The 16,266-nt window shown below is 37.1% G+C and overlaps 1 protein-coding gene across 34 annotated transcripts in view; it reads right to left on the bottom strand.

The window, feature by feature from the left end:
• Window positions 1-16,266, bottom strand: part of phldb1b (pleckstrin homology-like domain, family B, member 1b) — an 84,260-nt gene that overhangs the window by 63,158 nt on the left and 4,836 nt on the right. For 11 of the 34 annotated variants that reach the window (XM_077208722.1, XM_077208757.1, XM_077208725.1 and 8 more), the window contains 3 exons: window positions 5,456-5,551; window positions 2,311-2,434; window positions 141-311 (listed from right to left, as the gene is read on the bottom strand). In XM_077208722.1, the coding sequence (XP_077064837.1) occupies window positions 141-311; window positions 2,311-2,434; window positions 5,456-5,551 (391 nt within the window). Of the gene's footprint in view, window positions 1-140; window positions 312-2,310; window positions 2,435-5,455; window positions 5,552-6,642; window positions 6,796-13,906; window positions 14,038-16,266 lie in introns of those variants that run through there. The other 23 variants (XM_077208721.1, XM_077208723.1, XM_077208729.1 and 20 more) reach the window with 9 other exon arrangements.

Below are 16,266 nucleotides of genomic sequence, written 5' to 3'. Positions count from 1 at the left end.
CATAGATTTTACACTTCAGATTCATGCTTGAATTTTGGCGTGACTGATGCGGATCACCAAGTAATGACTGAAATTCTTGGCCATATTTCATTTGAATGAAGTCCTGAAGGATTGAACTATTGTAAATGAACAAAAGCTACCTTGAGACAGGCGCACAGGTTTGGTGACCAGTAGTCCGTCCATGCTACACTGGTTTCCACAGGGGTGCAGAGTGATGACTCCAGCCCTGTTCTCGATAAAGCAATGCTGAGCTGCGATCCCTGGGCCCTGGATGCTGATGTCCATGGCTCCGTGACCCAGAGTGGTCTTGCCTAAAACAAACAACCCCCACAGGATGTTGATTTCAAAGATTATTTGCTCTCAGATAACATGTACCAGCGACAATTTCGGGTTGAAAGTACTACTCAGGTGAAGTTTGGAAAGCGGACAATGATAACTCAGGCACCTTTATGTCTATTTTACTTTTATGCACACTAATGTTCAAAAAGTTTGTCGTCTGAAAGTTTTTTTGATGTTTTTTGTTTTTTTAAAGAAGTATCTTTTATGCTCACCAAGGCTGCCTTTATTTGATCAAATATACAGTAAAATAATAGTAATATTGCAATAGTTTTGTATTTTAATAATTTCAAAATGTAATTTATTCCTGAAACTGCAAAGCTGAATTTTCAGCAGACATTACTTCAGCAGTCTTCAGCATCACATTCTAAAATACTGAATTTGTGCTCAAGAAACATTTATTATTATCAATGTTGAAAACCGTTGTGCTGCTTAAAATTTAAAACGGTAAAAACCGTGATACATTTTTTCACGATTCTTCGATGAATAAAAAGTTAAATATAACAGCATTTATTTGAAATAGAAATCGTTTGTACATTATACATTTTTTTTACTGTCACTTTTGATCATTTTCTTGCACCCTTGCTGAATATAAGGATTTTTTTTTAATTGACTGACCCTTTTGAACTTTTGAACGGTATCTGTATAGATTTTATAGCCTTAACACTCATCAGATGTCCAATGAAAATCCAGCATAACAATATGTATAATGTAATAATAATCTAATAAAATAAACTAAAATCATCATAAACCATTGCAAAATATATTGTGTCAAAATGATTTATATACATTTTTACAGAAATATTGACTATGGCATCTTGTCTATTACAAACAATACTTTATAGAGATTTTTAAAAATCATAACTTAATTACAATTTTGTGTACTAAGTTGCTAAGAGGATAAAATTGTCAATGAAGAGCTTGATATAAGTATAAGACGCATGTGAATTATGTACAAAATTATAATAAATGTATTCACTTGTAAGTGGATATTCAATAAACTAGTAAGAGTGTGAGTAATGTTTTAAGAGATGGAACGTGCAAATAGTTGAAGAAACGCCCATAAATAAAAATTATATATTATTTCAAACATAAACAATGTGTGTGTAATTTATCATCTTCCAGCAGAGTGTGATGCCTATAATGTTAAATTAAACTGAAGCGAAATCCCTGATGTTGGCCTGCTCTTTGTCAGAGAGAAGAACCACATTCATCAACCCGCTTCCCATCGGCCCCCATCCACCCTCATCTGTTATCAGGCACGAGATAAAAGCCTGTGACCTGAGAGGACCTCAGAATCACACAAGCTCAGTTTATAATATTAATACAGTGCACAGTGACTAAAAAAAATTAATAAGCATTCAAAACATCTTCTCCTGTGCCCTTTTCATAGCCTTCATGATAACACCATGTGTCTCTGAGGAATACAGGCAGATGGACACTGATAAAGGAGACACTGGTATGAATGGCTTGTCAGTATCAGAGAAAGTAAGTAGGTGGAGATGATGGTGGGAGGTTAGCGAAGGAGGGGGTTTCTCTAAATAAGATAGGGTGTTTTTAAAGACCCCATGCTGCTTAAGGCTCCGGGTTGGGTTATTAGCTTTTCAATCACAACACAGAGGTGATGCAGGGGATTTGACCATCTGTGTGTAGGCCTATATTATACTAAAGGTTTGTATTTCTTCCCAAACAATTGCATTATTGGATCATATTTTGAAAATGGAGAATCTTGGAGAAAAGATTGCAAACATTTCGAAAAACTCAGTCCACTGCAGTATACTGTTTCTTATAGTATGATAATATAATAATATCATTATTATGAATAGTAACACTTTAGTTTAAGATCCAATTCTCATGAACTAGTCGCTTATTAGCATGCATATTACTAAGATATTGTTAATAGTTAGTTAACAGTGAGAATCGGACCCTAAACTAAAGAGTGAACATAAATATATACCTATATTATAACCTTACCTTCGGGCAGGGGTAAGAGGGTGATGGCTGTACTGAGACGGCCACTTCCTAGGCTGACCAAATGGGGGCGCTCTGCTTGGAACTTCAGTGCTTTCCCAGTCTCAAACAAATCCAGTGGAGTGCTCTAAAAAGTATCGTAAATTAAAAATTTTAACGTTGTCTCATCCTCATGTGTTTCTAAATCCATACGACTTAGACTGTCAGAAAGCTATTATATTTCGGAAAGCTGAGTAGGTAGCCTACTCAATTACACCTTATTTTTAATGTAAAAGCGGGTGCGGTCATTTGTTACTTGAATGAGCAAGGCTTCCGGTGACATCCGTTTCCAGTTATTTTAGCTGTACAAAAACTGTCCGTTATGCTGCTTGATATTGCAAACTAATATTTTGTCATCATATTATTTTAATTTATCATCATAATCATACACACACTTATTTGTAGTGCCAACAGTCTGCATTTTTTTTTCATTCTTCTTTATTTACCATTAGATATTAACCAAATGAATTTGAAATCTCACATTCACAGATAATAGCTTCCGCACTGCAAATTAAGGCGGATAGGCTCATCTATGGATAGGCTATACCCACCATTCACAATTCCTCTCCCGTGGCCTCATGGGATAATAAAATTGGTCAACAGAAGCGCATTTCGGAATTTTAGTGGAAGTAGTATGGCATCCATGAACTTTTCACCTACAGTTTTTTGGATATCTATTCTGATTTACTCTTTTTGCATAATTGTTTTTGTATAGTGTAGCCTATAATGAAGAAAGCATTTCTTTCTTGCGTGGAACACAACAGGATTCATTTAGCAGAATGTCCAAACTGCTCTTTTCCATTCTGTATGGAAAAGAGCAGCTAGGACATAATATAAAATACATGAATTAAAATAAGTTAAGCAACACATTTTTTTAATTCTAATTGAGATTCTAATCTATTTGATATTTCTAATTGAGTTTTTCCTTTTAAATGTCTTGAAAAACCTGGATATATTAGAAAGTCCAATTTTAAAAGTGCGATATTTAGACCTGGACAAGTCATGTACATTAATAAAATAGTAAAACATTAGTGTATTATTTGCATTTGTAAAAAAAAATTACTAAAACTGCTAAAAACTAAAATAGAGCATTGGGTAGAAATGATAAACATTTTTTTTAAAATCCTTATCCGTAATGCTTTTTCATTAAATCACAAACAGCAGGAAAAGTCATGAGGCCTTTAAATGATGGTGTCAACAATGGAGTCAGAATTGCTGCTTTTAATGTTTGTGTTTGATCTGAGAGGTAAAAGCCTTTTTTACACTGCTGATAAAAAACATTATAAATACAGTGATGATTTGATATTTCACAACAATAAGAAGTTCCGAAGTAATAATTCAAGCTGAGGCAGGCGGTTAGGGTGCTCATCTTACTATTCTCTTCAACCCCAGAAGAGCCTTCAGTTGCATCTTGAGAGTAGACCTCCTAAACTTAAATGTTCAGCAAGGAGGAGGTTGTCATGGCAACAGGGAGAATTGGTAATGACTGGGAATGGAAGACTGTACCCTGTAATTCTGCTATCATGCAATGAATGACATCATTTTTCAACTGAAAATTTGCTGAATCCATCCACTTGTTTTGATGGTAAATTCTGTTCAAGGAACAATATGCACAGGATTTCATTTTGCGCAGACTCATGCAATATAGGCATATTATTTTTAACCGTACGCCAGCCTTTCAGATAATTGCTGTGCACCCACCTTTGCAAATATCTGCTAAAGACATATCATCACCTCAGGGCTGCGGTATACGCTTGAGTTTAGGATAAACCAGGCTGCTTAAACAAGATTAGCAGGAGGTAATTAGTCTATTCGGTTAAGGCAGAGTTTGCAGGATGTGAGTGAGAGATGATCATTGTTTTTCATAAGTAAGACCATCAACACATCTGCCATGGATTATCTATCACGAGGAGTAATACGTGGCAGCCATGTTGAAGCAGAAGGTGAAGATGGCAATGATGTCCCCAAGGGTCTGTTTCACACTTTGACTGTCACATCGTATTATGAACACTCAATCCTTTCTGCCAGACAAAAGCTCCCTCTGTGCTGAACAAAAGTGTCGCTGTTAGAACTGGATTTACCTTCTTACTGTCATACAAACTGTAAAAATCATTAATGAGGACAAAAAGCTTTCTACTCTTTGAGCTGAAGTTTAACTTATACCAAAAAATAGAAAAAAATATATATAACGGCATATATTATTTTTTGTTCTATTCTTAATGTATAAATAAACAAGTACAAAAATAGCATTACTCTCTCTCTCTCTCTCACACACACACACACACACACACACACACACACACACACACACACACACACACACACACACACACACACACACACACACACACACACACACACACACACACACACACTTAACAGGGACTGTTCACAGGCGTAATGGTTTTTATAGTGTACAAATGTATATTATATGCCCTTACACTAACCCTACCCATCACCGAAAACTTTCAGCATCTTTTGAATTAAACAACAACAAAAACAACACTGTTTATGTTTTCTACGCTATTTGGTTTACGAAGACATAAAAAGTGTAAACCATGTTTACATTGTAATACCCGTGTCATTATACATATTTGTGTCCTTATAAACCATATATATACGAAAACACGGTCACATACAAACATACACGCACACACACACACACACACACACACACACACACACACACACACACACACACACACACACACATATATATATATATATTTATATATATATATATATATACATTTTTTTGTACAATTTTTGATGTTTTAAATATATGTGCGTGTGTGTGATGTGAGAGAGATTAGGTGCTAGAGAAACATTTCTTTTTTAACAATATTTATACTTAAGATTTTTGTGATCATTTTTTCAGGATTCTTTGATTAACAGCATTTATATAAATCTTTTGTAAAGTTATAAATGTCATTACTGTCACTTTTGATCAATTTATTGCTGAATAAAAGTATTAGCCTATTTTCTTTAATAAATTTACTATAGGCCTACATATTAATAATAATTCATATATAATAAAAGTTATATTACTTATCAAATAAGAGTATGAATGTATTAGTTGTCACACATTTTAAGTAAAGTTCGATCTCACCTGGAGCTGCTGATGAGACTGATGTCCACTGCTAAGATTTTGGTTCAAACTATCCATGACCAGTGTGTCACTTACTCGCTCGGGGACATGAGAATCCTGCAAGAGACAAAAACAGTGTTGATGCGACCTTACAAATCGTATCATATTAATCAGTTTACAATCCTCACCTATATCTCTCGGTTTTGTTAGTAACTTCTTATTCTTAAGGCTACTAGGACATTCTACTAACTTTGTTTGTGTTACATGAAAGAAGATCATACAGGTTTGGCCTGACTTGAGGATGAGTAAATGATTACAGAATATTAATTTTGGGTGAGTGAGCGTTCCCTTTTTGGAACCACTTTACATTCCTTCACATATATTCTCATTAACTGGTGTCTTGTCTATAGTACATAACTATCCTATGCCAGGCAAGTATCCACAGTACACACACAATAGTGCAAGTGGCAGACATGCAGCCTCTGGCATTCCCTGTCTGCATCCTCAGCTGACTCACTGCCCTGACAAATAGAGCCTGCACTCATACAAATGGCATTTGCAAACAGATAACACTGATTTACCCCGTCGGCCCAACTCACACTGACTCTCATCGGCCGTAAGCTGCCTTTTCCTCTGAGACCTGACACATACACGCACACAGACCTTCCTGCCCTGACATTCCAGTGCTCTTACTCACTGTGCTGTCTTTGACTCCAACCAGAGCAGAACATATCCCTCCAATGGCTAAATTTATACATTTACCTGTTGGCTAGTCACATGCGGAACTGCGTTATGTATTCTAACGTTTGCAGCCTCTGATCTAGAAACAGGCTTGTGGTGAAATGAATTCAGTGAAACCCGAAACTGCATAATCTGAGGTAATTACAGTAATTAGTCTGAGATTCGATGATAGCACCTTTGTTATGAGATACAAAAACACTTTTTGGAAGGTTGCAGAATTTAAATTGCTCGGCACTGAATCAAATTTCACACAAATCCAACCTTTTAATACTTTAAACCACTTCACCTGAACAAAAAGGCCTTATAATTCAAAAACTGGATCTACAAACTAAATGACCTGCTCATGAAATCCTGATGATGTTTTAAATATTTAACAACCGAGCATGTATCCATCAAAAATTTTAAAAAATTAAATAAGAAATATGCTGTTTAAAAGGTGAAATACAAAATAAATACAACAAATTTACCTTCCTCCAGGTGTCCAACAAACACAACGCCTCCATTTTTGAGCATTAAGATCAAGCTTTTACAGCATCAAAGTCCTCAGAAAATGTAACTGTGCTATTTTCTGTCTCTCTAGTCTCTCTACATCTTCATTTAGAGGATACCTGGTCCTATTCAAAACAGCACGGACCTGTCTATACATGCTGCTTTGAGCTAAATCCCACATTCCTGCCTGTTGGCAGTCCTGATAACAGATGTTACTGCGTTGGTCAATAAAAGGATGGAGCTCCATAAAAGAAAAAAGAAAGACGGCGAATTACAGTGAAAGATGAACAAGAGAGGAAGCCTAACAAGTTGAAGCAAACACAAGTGAGTAATAATTGATGTATTTGTAGGTCATGCAGGAAATATACAAAGACTATGAGGCAGACAGACAGAAGATCCGACAGACTGAGATTGGGTTTGATCACACTCCAAAACTCTTGTATTGCCACATGCCTCTTAGCTCATCAAAGCCAATTTGCACAAAATAAAAAGGCATTGAGTCACATTTCCCTATTAGTGTCTTTATACAGAGTTTGAATCTGTTCCAATTTGCAAACACTCACGTATTACCAGACACAACAATGTGAAGGACAGCACATTTTTCCAACTGAAGCATAAAGGCTTGTATTGTCTCTCTAAATAGGAAAGCAGTCTCTGTTGACACTGCACACTGCCTGAAGAGCGCAATGGAAAAAAGATGAAGAGATGTGGTCGATCGAAGGCATGTACGTCTGGCATGTAGCTGCTCACTTACTCCAAACTGTAGCTCACATGTAACTAAGTGAAGAAACAAATCATATGTTTGGATCCACACTTCTAAAAATAATTTTTCGAATCAATATCTATGTTATCTACATAGAAACATAATATTGTTTCTTATAATAATCAAACTTTTTTTATGAAAATCACTACACAAATTAAATTACATTATATTATATTACACAGATCTGTGGAATACTTGATTCTGATTGGTCAATCGTGCCATCCAGTGGTACGTTATTTCCCGATAATGACCTGTAAAAATTGATAACACAAGTGATGTGCGATACTGCAAATTTCTGTATCGATCCGATACCAAGTAAATACAGGGCCAGTATCGCCGATATCGATACCGATACCGATACTTTTTCATTTTAAAAGCATGCATTTGAACTTGTATGCACTTACAGCAGTGTGTCATGATTTATGAGGTGAATGCATCATTAATATGCTAAATCTGAACACGTTTTCATGACTACTAGGCCTAAATATTTTGTGATCTGTGCTCTCAACTCCCCTTTAATTAGTCAGTGACTTTTACAAAACTACCCAAATTATAGTACTAGCCTACTGTTCAAAGGTTTGGGGTCTGTAAGATTTTTATTTCTCTTAGTAAAAACTGTAATATTACAATTTAACAATTTAACATAGGCTATCTGTTTTCTATGCCCTAGTAAACTGTAATTTATTCATGTGATCAAAGCTAAATTTTCGGCATCATTACTCCAGTCATGATGATAATTCATTTTAATATGCTGATTTGCTGCTCAGGAAACATTTCTTATTATTATCAATGTTGAAAACAGTTTCATATTTTGTTGGAAACCATGATACATTTTATGCAGAATTATTTGATGAACAAAGTTGAAAGAACAGCATTTATATGAAGTAGATTTTTTTTTACAGTGTAAAACCCTTGACTGTCACTTTTGATCAATTTAATGTATCGATCCTTGTTGAATAAAAATATTAATTTCATTAAAAAGATCTTACTGACGTCAACATTTTAAACCATTATGTACAGTTTTGGTTTGTTTATTGCGAAATAACTCCCGATTGTTTCTCTGTCATCTAAGCAAGGCTTCGTTTCCCAAACGCACTGGGCCTGTGAGCTCAGCGAAGCACCAGCATCGAACGCTCTCTGTGATTGATTGGTTTCGTCTTGTATACAGATGACTAGGAGAAAAGGTTCTATCCTACACAATTACCCGCTAACATTCGCTTATTTTTCCACTTAGAAGCTTATTTTACGCACTGAATTGCATGCTAAATTAATAAAAAATTACTGGTAAAAAAAAACACATTTGGATCGATATTTTTGTGTGAGGATCGATCCTTTTCGATACCACGTCAGTATCGAAGTATCGATACTTCAGGATCGATCCGCCCATCACAGGCTCATCCGGGTTACTGAAGTCAGCGCTTTACGCTTGCTAGGAACGATTTTTCTTTGTGGAAGTTTTTTGTTTGGGGAGCTAATACAATATTAAAACTCAAATCAATATTTTGTGCACAATTATTTAATTGTGTCATCTGGGTATCGCGGAATCGCTCTCGCTTCATACAAACACAGTTGCTGCCATTTTGGAACGACTGTTTTGTACACTGTAATGGATTATAAAATAACAAACAGGTAAGATTTTAAAACAGTTTCATCTCATATTAAAATCTCTTATCCCTAAATAAATTTATGTGGCGAAATGCCATGTAATAAATGGAATGACTGTACCGTATCCCTCAAATGTCAATATAATTTGAACTTGCCGTTTGCTAGCATCTGCTCTCTCTGCGGAAGCTTTGCACTTAAATACCTAATTAAAAATTTCAACATGACATTTTACATGACAACGATAGCTATGCTTAAATCGAAGAAGTTTTTCCTTTAGGTTTTCCGCGTACTGACGACACCATTGTCAAAATGATCCCTATACACACAGATCCCCGAATATGACTAAAAATGCTGTATTCTGCTGCCAGGCCATTAGATGGGAATGAAACACTATGGATTGAACACGTAATATGCATGTGCATAACGTCATCGATTTCAGAGATTCACGTTTTTTTGTTTACACGGAGACCGGTTTCAAAATTTTGCGTTTTCATGCACTCAAAACGATGTTGTCGTAAAAGTTTTACGTTTTTAGTTGAAAACGCAAAACCGTGTCGTGTAAACAATCCCTAATTATTTACTTGTGTGGCAAGTAGCCGCATTATAAGTGGAATAATTTACATCCATCTGTTTTTTATTGTAGAATAAACTTCAGGGTGATGCAAGATCCCTCCTGATCACCCTTGTATTTGCAATATATTATATTATATGAAAAAAGTCTGAAAAATATTTGACACCATAAAAAATGTTAAAACGAGAAAAAAAGTCTAAGAAAATGTTTCCAGTGAGACTATTCTTTCGAACTTTTTCAATGCCTGAGGGTTTCATACTCCCTTAGTATCAAGTTTAGAGAAGAGATGTTGGATTGTTTTGAAAGGTGGATGACACAACATTCAGCTCTTCAAAGTGACAGCACTGTGGGCTGGAAGGAGGCCACGGATTAATGGTAGATCTCTGAATGGAAAGACATGATAGTGCTTTTTGGAATATAGATGTTTCACCACATGTGATCTACACTCTCGTAAATATTGCTGAGGTTCACTTAAAGGATTTCCCTTGAAGATAATATTCTGTATTCTCAGGAAATGCTGAAGGAGAAGAAATTTGTAATTGGTTTATAAGAGAGTGAGGAAATGTGGTAAAGACGCTTGCAGCGAGTCCTGTTATAGGGTAATAACAGCTTTCTAGTTCCTGCCTTGAGGCACTGTGGATTATTCATCAGTGGAATTTTAGTTGAGCTTAAAAGTACAGGGACAGAGAGAGAGAGAAAGGGGGAGATAATGCGCTTTTTCAATAGCTAGTTGGTTATCTTTTGTGAAGTGCCTGCTCAGAGAACTCCACCTGGTGGTAAGCTCTGAGCTCTATTGTGCTTCTCAAAACTGCGTCTGTTCTGATATAGGGTCATGAACAGAGGGGAAAAATGCTGAATGCATAAAATTAAAACAATTATATAATCTCACTAAACACGAAAAATATCAGTCATTTGCTGCACACACAGCTGAATAACTGCAACATGTTGCCAGTTTCGTATATCATACTATGTAATAATAAACAAATGTCTTATCAGCTGTTTGCTGTTACTGAACTCGATTTGCACGACATCCGTGATCACAATGCCTAAGGCCTCCGTTTCATATCCAAAGATGCCAAACTTTAGAGGATATTACTGAAGAAAACATCACACATGTTTAAGATCTGTCCCTGCAGCAGGACACATATGTGCTACAGTATACATGCGCATATCTAGACAGGAAATTGAGGGGCAGATTAGAAATCCTGCCATTTCTGTGAATGTATGATTATGGCCACAGACAAACACAGCGATGGATGTGGCTGACTAAATAGCTTCTTCCGACTTTAGACCTAGCCACAAAAATGTTGCAAAGTAGAGGAATGTGAAAATGAACTGGGCTATAGAACGTGACTTAAAATAGTATTGTGTGGGCAGAAGTTCTCCCACCCAATATATTTAAGACTCAAATTATGTAACATTTCTAGAAGTCTAAACACGCCAATTAAAAAAACAACTTGGAAGTTGTTTTTTACAATCAAATATTTTCCCATGTCCATACTCTTAAATTGCTAATAAGAACTTAGCATCAAAGCTAATCTTGCTAATACACTTAGGATGCATCTCAATCAGCTCCATAGTTCAGCAGTCGGGGTACTAATCAGGGAGTCGGACATTTTAAGGCCGGTCTAAACGGCAAAATCCTTACACTGAGCGGAAATATTCGCTCCCTAAAAAGTCTCACAATCCACCCTAAAAATGAGAGAGTAGGTGCTCACTATGTTCCCTTAACTGAAATTCTGAAGTGCAAAACATAAATCAAGTGAACCAACTCAAAAGGTAGTGTAACTAAAATGTATAATTAATTTACAGCTGACATATTGCAGGGATATGTAAAAAACAAAGTATTTATCAATGTACTTTAATTAGCTTTTTTTTTTAAGTAATGTGAGAAAGATATAAGTGCTGCTGCTGTTCATAAATACCAGCTGTACATCAAAGGTGTTGTAAAGGTGCCGAAAATAGTGATCAGTGTCCCAATGTGTAGATCCATGGTCCTTACGAGTGCCTAAATATGAGTACAAGATATACGATTCACAATCTAGGTAGCTAGTGAGCTGATTGATATGAGCCCTAATCATTTAGCATTGTGGGATGCTTTAAAGTGCTGCGTAAAATCTGTGGTATGCTGGTTTCTCCATCACTCATTGTGTTGATAAAGGCAGAGGCTTGGTTACAAGCTAATAACCGGCAGACCACCTGCATAGTGAAGACAAATGTGCAAAGGTCACCAGAACACCATCAAAGGCGTCTGTGCATGCTCATGTCAGCGTCAGTGAAATATATAACCCTGAGATAAGAATCCAAGAACAAAAAAAGAGCTATATTGTTGACAACTAGCCAGAGGAGGTGGGGTTACACAGGCATACGCTGGAGAAAAATCTAGTTTAAGATGTTGTTGTTTTGGAACATGGTAGCTAGTTTCTAACAGGTCTAAGATGGTAATTTGGTATAAGTTAACAAGCTGACCATTGACCACGTTCCGAAAATATAGCTTGACCACCTTAAGTTGGTCTAGGAAACCAGCTATCATGTTCCAAATCATTGGATTCCCAGCAGGGTAAATACTGACACAAGTACATGGCTCATCTAAACACATAGTAGCACCTCTAATTACATCAACATCGGTGATAATTCAGTCATCAACAATATTAGTGGGGACTGGGGAGATCACACTAGAAGATGTCCCTAAACAGTAGAGAGGAAACATGACAAACAGGATGGCAGTAGAGGAGGACCACTGCTGCATGTTGAGTCTATATGTAGACTTCCTATCGGATAGAGAGTTTCCTGTGGGATGAGGCATATGAGGCAGAATGGCACATCACTCCATGTCTTCTCACAGAGGCAGAGACCAAATGTCAAACAATTTCAAAAATCTTCAAAGGAAATTATTTAATCTTTTTTTGCTTGTAAATTCATAAAACCAAATAGAATTGCAAAAATAATGACTGTTCCAAACAGGTCTTAAACATTTCATCTTGTCTTCCACTAGTCGAACAATGTAATTTGACTATTTTTTAGTCACTACGCAGAATTTCCCTTCAAATCGGCAACGAAAATTTTTAATAATTAATTCTGGACCTGCTCATAACTCGAAATACAAAAAGTAAAATAATTTAGAAGCATTTTCTACAAGGTTGGAAGCCCGTTTCACTATTGCGTAACTGAAAGCCACATTACAAAATTTAAGGTATGAGATCGTCACAATTGCAAAATTGAAAGCCACATAATATAAAGTTACATAATGAGTGCTGCAATTCTGAGATTATTAATTAATTTATCTGAAATTATAAATCACAATTCTTTTAGGCAAAAATAGCACACCTTAAAGAGTGGGGGGAGGGGGTTTGGGGGGTTTGCACACACTGACTTTCGGGTGCAAATAACGCAGCATCAGACTAATAATTTCCTGGCTTGAAGGCTACTATTGAGAGTGAGTCACTCTTTCTCTGGTCTGTTGAGGGGGCTGCGCAGGGCAGGGGCTCAAGTGAACACAATATTCCAACAGGCACTTGCTCAAATGTTCCGTTGACTTTGGCTGTTTGTTTCCTAAAGACACTGGGCTCAACAGGCATTCCAGTGCAGCCGGCACAAAGAGCTCTTTTCACCGTTTAAGCCTTGCAGAGGAGTGGCGAAGGGGCCTGGCTCTCCTCCACAGAGGACCACAGGACCCAAACTCCAAATTCATAGACACAAGCACCTACGCAGAGCAAAAAGCATACAGAAAAGCCCCGTTTAATAGGGTCAGTGTTCAAGGCCTAATTCTATATTTTCATACTCAAAGAACTGCTTTACCTTTGCAGAGATGTTGATTTTGATCTTAAGCAATGGAGCTAGCACATTACACATGCTTGTATCCTCTAAACAGAAGCTCCATAGCCATGACCAGCTCTTCAAAATATCCAATGCCTAGTGCAAAGCCTAATGCCACCCAATCCAGTTCAAAAGTTTTGTTTTACTTGTATCATTTAAAATCCTTGGATCAGAAAGAGATTCACATGACTATAATGTCAGACCTTGTTCAGGTGCGGGAGGCATTGCCAATGCCCTCGGTACCAGTGTCCAGCCCTAAACTCCTTGGCAAAACTGCTCAGATCATCTCTTTAATCTCCATCCAAAAATGTGAGAAGATCAAAGCCAAGAATTTCACCTCAGCTAGAAAGTGGCAGAAAGTGGCTAACATGCAGGGCCTCATTGCTCCAAGGCAGAAGGAGAATGACGTCAACACCTCCTTTTGCTGTGCTATTAAAAGCTGTTGAGATACAATGGGTTGCTGCCAAAGCAAGCGTCCCAGACTCACCCCTCTCCTCCTGACTCTGGGTCCCGTCTCTCCACACTCTCCCAGACATCAGATGATCTATGCACAAGAACTATGCATAGAAACCTTGATCTCTACCAAAGCTGTTCTACAGTGTGTATTCCCAGAGTTCTTCCCAGAGAGTAACTGAAGGAGGGCTGTGAGTTAGTGAATGGGAGGAGGTGGACGTAGAGTAAAAGGAAACAGCTTTGGAAATCTCTTGGACTAATGGAAATATTGTCAACAACCTCCTTCCTCCAGTCCTTCTTTTGTCTCAGACTCACTATATCTCAGTAAAGGCTGGAATACACTAGTTGCTGAAAGTCCAAGCCAGTCTGTAGATATTGGATAGAGTTGATAGATTTTGCAGAAAATCTTGTAGTCTATGGCAAGTCCTGATTTTGGTGAGTTAGACTGCAAAATGTTGACTCCTGGGTCAAAATATTTTGCTGATCTTGCAACAACATTCTTGTCTGAAAATGTAGTCCTACCCCTAACCCTTACAGCCATAACTTATCTCTAAAATCAGAGAGAAATAATAACTGAATAACAATGATATAGAAGTACCTAACCCTGGTTGTAAGCCTAAACTTGACAAACTGTAAACTGTCAAATCTTATTGGTTGATTGGAATGTTGTTCCAGGATCATGTTGTACTTGGTGAAATCAGGTTCTGCGGTGTATGATGGGCACATACTCGGATTTTTTAGCTTCAGCTTAGATTTTAAAAGTTGTGAAGTTTTATTCCAGCCTTAAGTCACATTTTTGCTGTTTTAGTGTAAATGCATGAGGTAGACAGTGAGAAAAAAGAATGACATCACCCAAATTGCACAGCTTTTCCAGCCACCACCTTTTAACCGCAGCTGGAGCCATTCTTACTCTTATTCTGACCTGACATGATGCTAGTCCGATAACAAATACATTTCACAAAATGTCCCTGGCTCCATCTCCATGAGAGCTCTTTCAAATCCCAAATGAAATTCCACACAGGGCTGCTGAGCACAGGAGCGTTAGCAGTGAATAATGATGCTCAGGAAAATGTGTTTAAGTGTCTGGAGGATATCTCACACAGAGATAGGAAGAGCGAGAGCAGGACATGGGAAAGATCATCTCGGTCATGAAGTGCAGATGTTGTCGTGGGGCCACACGCATGCACATGCGGCTGCTACAGTGTTCTGAAATATTTCTAAGCTGTTGCCTACATGTTCTGAAAGTAATAGCACATTGTTGTGCCACAGAGATGATGATGCACAATTTGATTTTGGATTTTGATTGATTTCTAACAATGCAATGTTATTGGAACACGAACAACGCTGGGACAGTTGACGAGCCAGTGCTGTGTCGTCACGAATGTTTGAGCCTTGATCATTTAAATATTCAAGGGCAAGAAGACGCGAAAGGGAACTCAATCTGTTACTCGCTCACTGTGGGAAGGTTTCTGTGCACAAACATCTGAGCACACGCCGAGAAAGCTGTGACTCAGCACGTGAATATTGAATTTAGCTCTCTTTCACGTCTTCTTGTGCTTGAAAGAACAAATTCACACAAGGTAATGACCATAGTCAGGTATGTCTTAAGTTAACGTAAATGGTTGAGAAGGAAAACACCTGTAAAGTATATTGGATCCATACAAGTCTTAAAGTGACAGAGGCCTAATATTCCTAATGCTGTCTGTGTCGCTAATGTTAATCAAACAACAAAAGACAGAAAAAAAAATCACTCACTGCTCGTCTGAATAGCTTTTTGAACTATAATAAGAATAAATCTATGTTTAATTTAAACAGTCAAGACTATGCAGTGTGATTTTACTGTACATTTGATTACATTTCTCTACCTAAAAACTACTGTTAGACCTTCGTACCTGAGAATTTTACCTGAAAACAGTTTATTTCTTTTGTATCTTTGGTCTGTAGTATTTGTACTGACTGTTTATTCGTCTTCAATAATGTTTTAAATTCATAGTAGTTTTACAGTAGTTTTATAGTAGCTGTGGTATCGAAATTGGAATAGAGAGTGAAGAATTATCACTGGTATCTAACAATTTGGTGTCATTACTACCTGTTTTTGCAAAAACATGCATGTTTCATGGCCGGTAAAAAAATATTTATGGTCTGTAAATTTTCTTAAGTCACCAGCCACTGGCGGGTGTGGCAAAAATGTAGTTTTTAGGCCCTGGCTAGCAGGACATGTTTAACTGTTGTGGTCGCGTCTTGTGTATTTTCCAGTATAACACAGCGCTCCAATAAGATTCCAATAAAACACACGGTCATTGGCAGGGACTGCGATTTCAGCCCTTTCTCATTTTTTTTTTTTTTTTTTGGAAACAGAGATGACCTGGACAACAGAGGCTTGATTATCAAAAC

The sequence above is a fragment of the Siphateles boraxobius genome, unplaced genomic scaffold, assembly GCF_051911475.1.
Source record: "Siphateles boraxobius isolate OS27281-9 unplaced genomic scaffold, OSU_SipBor_1 6, whole genome shotgun sequence".
Taxonomy (NCBI): Eukaryota; Metazoa; Chordata; class Actinopteri; order Cypriniformes; family Leuciscidae; genus Siphateles; species Siphateles boraxobius.
Note: the sequence above shows the minus strand (reverse complement) of the source record. Positions and strands in the feature narration are given on the sequence as shown.